The sequence below is a fragment of the Agelaius tricolor genome, unplaced genomic scaffold (genome assembly GCF_023055355.1).
Source record: "Agelaius tricolor isolate 1412-34295 unplaced genomic scaffold, bAgeTri1.0.p SCAF_2, whole genome shotgun sequence".
Lineage (NCBI taxonomy): Eukaryota > Metazoa > Chordata > Aves > Passeriformes > Icteridae > Agelaius > Agelaius tricolor.
In genome coordinates this window covers 79,954,156-79,960,142 of record NW_027269262.1, presented here as the reverse complement: position 1 = coordinate 79,960,142, position 5,987 = coordinate 79,954,156, and the positions used below count along the sequence as shown (strand labels likewise).

Genomic DNA, 5,987 nt, shown 5'->3' with positions numbered 1-5,987 from the left:
TGTTCTTAGCATGGAATAAGTGCCTGTCTTTGGGCAGTTACTTAGTTGTCATCACACACACACAGAACACAAAAACAAACAAGCAAAAACCCACTTGAAGAAAAAATAATTTCTCCAGTAAGGTTTTTCTTTGGAGTCTTGCTGAGTGTTTTTGTCTAACATCTTAAATAATTAAACTGTGCAGTGAGATAGGAGAACTGAGTCATCATGGCATTATGGAAACACATCAGCTACAGGACTGAAGTTTTATGAAGACTTTTATATATAGGACTATGTCTAATAATGAATTCAACATGTCACTTAGCTCATAACAAGGCATATATCCACGTATGTCCATGCTACTCAGGAGCATGCACAACTGTCCCCTGAAGACAGCTGGAAAGAAGGATTTAATGGCAGAAAATACTGTCAACACCACAACTGGATCCATGGAAAATATTCTTAATCACCTGTTCTTTGCCCTTTTCATCCTATGTGCTTTAAAATACTTTTCCATGTAAACATTTGAATTTCTAGAATAGTAATCAAATCCTTTATTTTTCACTTTCTCTTGACACTAACTGACTTACTGGGAAGCACTTATTTTCCATGTCTATTTGCTAGCAAAAAGGCCAATATGACAGCTGAGTATTTGCTTAAATGATCTTAGAGCAGCCTGACTGATTACAACAAACTGGCAGGTGCTTGCCGTGGTTTTGCTTGGAGTACAGTTGTCCCAGGCAGAAAGATGTCTCCTGTGAAACCTGCAGAGCAAGACAGATGTCTCCAATTATCATTTTGATGGTGTTAAGGTATCACATAATGCTCCTGTTTTAGGCAGGCAAGAGTAAGTTTGGTTTCTTAATGCCAGATGTCTGGTGTGTTCATGTTTTGTGTTGGACAGGGAGGAGTTTGTGCACTTTTCAATGACAGCTGTGTCCCCAGATTGCAGTGCAATTAAATTGTCTTGGAAAAAAAATTAAAATGTAGAATATGTGCTTTTCAACTTTGGTTTTTTGCACATTGAACTTGAGATTGATGTAGCCAATACAAGCAAACAATATAAATGGGCGCTGACTAAGCCTTCCTAAGTATTCCTAAGCCTTTCAGGTAACAAGTGTCAGGATGAGAGGATGTAGTGTTAAGCTGTGCCAGGGGTTTAGATTGGACATTAGGTGAACTTTCCTAACACAAAGGGCGACTAGACACTGGAATGGACTGCCCAGGGAGGCGGTGGAATCACCGTCTCTGGTGATGCTTGAGACTGAACATGGCACTCAGTGCCGTGGTCTGGTTGACAAAGTGGTGCTGGATCCTGAGTCGGACAAGATGATCTCAGAGGGCTTTTCCAACCAAATTGATTCTGTGATTCTGTAATTCTGTATGCTGAGGTGTGATTAAACTACAGTCTCTGCGACAGCAACTATAATTTTATCAGTACAGTGAACTGCAAAAAAAAAAAAAAAAAAAAAAAAAGAAAACTCGGCATTTCTTATCTCAGCAAACGGCAGGAGCCAGCACAGCACCGCAGAACAAGGGGCAATGAACTATCCCTGAGGTTACCCCTGTGCAGGGCGGGACGGGCAGGCGGGACCCTCCGGGGACGGGGCAGCGGTCCCGGCTCTCGGGGTGATGCCTCGGCGCTGCCGCGGCCGGTCCCGGCTCTCGGGGGAAGATCTCGGCAGGGCCCGGCCGGTCCCGGCTCTCCGGGTGCTGCCCCGGCGCTGCCCCGGCCGGTCCCGGCTCTCGGGGGAAGATCTCGGTACGGCCCGGCCGGTCCCGGCTCTCCGGGGAGGCCCCGCCCGGGCCTGGAGTAGCTTCCGGGGCAGCCGCGGCCGTTCCGGGCGGCGGCGCGGGCGCCATGGGGGTGACGAGACAGAAGCACGCGAAGAAGATCATGGGCTTCTACAAGCACAACTTCCAGTTCCGCGAACCCTTCCAGGTGCTGCTGGATGGCACCTTCTGCCAGGCCGCGCTTCGCAACAAGATCCAGATCCGGGAGCAGCTGCCCGGGTACCTGGGCGGCGCCGCGCAGCTCTGCACCACGCGGTACGGCGGGCAGCAGAGGCGCCCCGGGGCCGGAGGGCTGGGGGCTGAGGGTGACCGGCAGGAGGCTGGGAGCATCCTCGGGCCCAGCTGCCGTTCCGAAAGCGGCACGGACTGCGGGGCCAGCGGTGACCCCGCGGTGTGAGGGAGGGCCGGGTGGGTCTCTGCCCACCCGCAGCTGCTTGGCGGGGTGGTAGCAGCAGGGGCAAGCGCAGATCTGGGCCGGGAGGGAGCTCCTGCTGGGTTGTTTCCAAAGCTGCTGTTCGCAAGGGAGGACAAGGATAGGCCGGACAAAGATATGGTAGTTAAACATGCACACTGCATACTGAAGTTGCCTTCAAGTTGCCGTTGTTATTACTTGATTAGATATATTGTATATATTGAAATACAAAAATTCAGTTACATTGTATTTCTGCAATAACAGACTAGCCAACTGACCGCTATGGAGGCAAGTAGTGAAAACGCCAGGAAGAGGTATACCCTAGGCTCAAAAAACACACTGAACCTTCTTGCACAGCATCTTCTAAGCAGTGTAAAGTATTGAGTCATGTCGTTTGGTGTGAAAGGTTTGGGAATTGCTTTGATCCAAACTACTCCTGTCATGTTGAAACATCTCTTCTTTCTTCTTTTATCAGCAATAAAAGATGGTCATTTTGACCAGCTTCCACTTAGGCCCGCTGAATGTACATGTTTTCTCCGCTGCCAGAATACTGAGTTGCTGAGACAGCACCTCAATGTTATGAAAAGAGCCTCATGTGGGAAATGAGCTGGCTCGCTGTGACCCCAGGTGGGGTCTCACTAGTGTGGAGTAGGGAGGGAGACTCCCCTGCCTCACCTTGCAGTGCCTTGCCTGCACGGCTTTTGATGAAGCCCAGGACACAGTTGGCTTTCACACTGCCAGCTCATGTTGAGCTTCTTGTTCACCAACACACCTCCCAGGTCACTCTTGTCAGGGCTGCTCTCAATTCATTCTCTTCCATCTCAATCCATTTGTTCTTGGGTTGCACTGACCCATATACAGGACCTTGCACTTGGCATTGTTGAACTTTACAAGGATTACACAAGCCCATCTGAGGCATCTCCAGGCCCCTCTGGATGGCATTCCTTCCCTCCAGAGAGTCAACAGCACCACACAATTTTGTGTCTTTGGCAAACTTGCTGAGGGTGCACTGGATCCCACTGTCCATGTCACTGAGAAAGATGCCACATGTCCCAATACCAGCCCCTGAGGAACAACACTTGTCACTGGTCTCCACTTGGACATTGAGCTGTTCACTGCAATTCTTCAATGCAAGCCTCCAGTCAATCCATATCCACCCAGTGACACATCTGTCAAATCCATGCCTCCGGTGTAAAGACAAGGATGTTGTGTGGAACAGTGTGCAGAGCTTTGCATAAGTCCAGTTGGGTGACATCTGTTGCCCTTCCTTATCCATCAGCACTGTAACTCTGACACACCAGATTTTTCATTATTTCCCCTTAGTGAAACCATGTTGGCTATCACCAGTCAACTCCTTGTTTTCCTCATGTCTTACATATTTTCCAGGAGGATCTGCTCCATAATCTTGCCAGGCACAGAGGTGAGACTGACTGGCCTGTTGTTCCCCAGATCTTTTATTTCCATTTTAAAAAATAAAGTACATTTTCAAGTTTTATAATAAGTTAATTTAAAAATAAATTAAATTTTAAAAATAATTGTATTTGTTAGGTAGTGGTTCATATGCTCGGTGGTATTCAAGCATAAATTTAAGGACTCAGCATTGTCGCTGATGTGAATTATTTTTAAATCATTGAATATATCTTAATTTTATTACTGGTTAATCATGTTTACAGCCAAGGAAACCTTGGTGATGTCTTCAGATGGGCTATATTTTTCGGATTTCTAGGTGCCATTTACAAATCATAGAGCCTGAACAACTGGGCATTGCTCATTCCTAAGTAACTCCCATCAGCCTTTTGCTGTTGTAAAAAATATGAGGGGTTTTTCTGTTTAGAAATTATTGTCTCTTTTGGTTTTCAGATGTGTCATAAAAGAACTTGAATCACTGGGGAAAGCACTGTATGGAGCAAAATTAATTGCCCAGAGATTTCAAGTTCGAAGCTGTTCTCACCATAAGAATCCTGTGAGTGGTTCAACCTGTTTACTTTCCATGATTGAAGATGGCAACCCTCATCACTTCTTTATTGCCACACAGGTAAAAGCTCATGGGAAATGTAGCTCCATTTCTTTTGAAGTGATGTTTTGATACCTAAGGATAAAGAAGCCTATAGTAACTTTGATTATGAGGTTTTTAAATAGTTGGTGGGAATTAATCATGTAAAGTCTTACTTGCTCTTTAATGTATTTCCTAATTACAAAGCAGGGAATATTTTCTCCTACTTGAAGAACTAGATTTTTTTACTTTGTAATGATATTGCTTACTTTAGGTGAAAGAGTATGAAAACATACTGACTACCTATTGACGTGTAAAAAACAACTCATGAATGTTAATTTGCATATTGCTTGTGTGTGCATCCTCTTCCCTGAACTGCTTTGCACAGTAGTCTGAAAAATGAAATTAAATGTTAACATCCATATAACTTCAATTTTAAGATATTTTGAACTAAAGAATAAATAAATACAAGTAAAATAGGCATTTTTTCTTGGGTTTGTTATTGAGACTGCATCTATAAATGATATACAATATATATAAAAGAGTTTATAGTCAAATTCTTTATAGATATGTAAGTTACAGGAGTTAAAAAATTATTTATTACAGAAAAAATAATGTGGTGTGGTGGTCTGCATATAAGTGAATTGGGACATTTTCCTCAAAAAATGTATGTATGCATATACATGCAGGAAAAGGGAAAATGTTGGAAAATTTTGCATCAGGAGTACAGCTAATCAGGAGAGAAATTGAAATTTAGTTGCTCTGAAAGGCACTGCCATGTATATCTGCTAAATTAAGTTTCTTATCTTTTTCATAATGTAATTTATCTTCATAGTTTTGTATTAAAAGAGTAGGTGCATTTGAATTGCAAATACCATTTCATCTGAAAATATTGACTAAAGTGTTTAATCTTGCAGGACCAGGAATTATCAAACAAAGTGAAAAGGAAGCCTGGCATTCCTCTCCTCTTTATTATTCAGAACACTATGGTGCTGGACAAACCTTCTCCTAAATCTTTGGCATTTGTTCAAAAGTTGCAGACAAATCAGCTTGTTCCAGAGTACCAAAAACAAAGTATTGTGGAGCTTAAAGAAAAAGAAGGACTAATAAAGCAAGAAGGTGAAAAGAGAAGAAAACGCAAAAGGGCAGGAGGCCCCAATCCTCTCAGCTGTCTGAAGAAGAAAAAGAAGAAAACACAGGAGGGTCAGGAGCCTTCTGCTGAAAAGAAGAAAAGAAGAAAAAGAAAACGAAATAGAGTTAAAGCAGAAGTCATACAGTCATGCAGTCAGAATGAAGGAGAATAAACCCATCTTTGCAAATTTTGCAAACACAAAATTTGAACATTGTTTGAACTTTGAAAAAAAATACAGATTAATATGCAGTCATATGAAATTGAGTTGTTAATATTAAAATTTATTTTTGTGAGATGGTACTGTTTATTACTGTATCTCAGTATTTGCAGGTTATTGCCCTAATAATTTATTCTTATTTAGTGTTGCGTTTGCGACAAAATATTTAAGAACCCTCATATTTCATTATTCTCTCCAGCATCATGGTTTGTGTTAAAATTCACATGCTATGTAACCAGTTTTTAGAAATGCTTCTTGGCCTCAATATGGATTTCAGTGGGATATTAGACTTCTTTCTAAATGGAGGTTGCTGATCTTCATAAAACTAGTTTTTACAGCTGGCCTGTTAGAGATTATGAAACTGACCTAATATAACACAATAGCTTATTTATCTCTGTTTGAATACAAAAGTTTACTCTTGCAAAGAGAGCTCTTGCCCTCAAAAGCCCTGTCTAGCCTA

The 5,987-nt window shown here is 42.6% G+C and overlaps 1 protein-coding gene across 1 annotated transcript; it reads left to right on the top strand.

The window, feature by feature from the left end:
- The first annotated feature begins 1,590 nt into the window (after positions 1 to 1,590).
- UTP23 (UTP23 small subunit processome component) lies at positions 1,591 to 5,603 on the top strand. The gene is made up of 3 exons (XM_071421695.1): positions 1,591 to 2,028; positions 4,046 to 4,220; positions 5,096 to 5,603. Exons 1-3 carry the CDS (start codon positions 1,841 to 1,843, stop codon positions 5,480 to 5,482), a joined length of 750 nt encoding a protein of 249 aa, XP_071277796.1. The 5' UTR covers positions 1,591 to 1,840; the 3' UTR covers positions 5,483 to 5,603.
- The last annotated feature ends 384 nt before the right edge of the window (positions 5,604 to 5,987 follow it).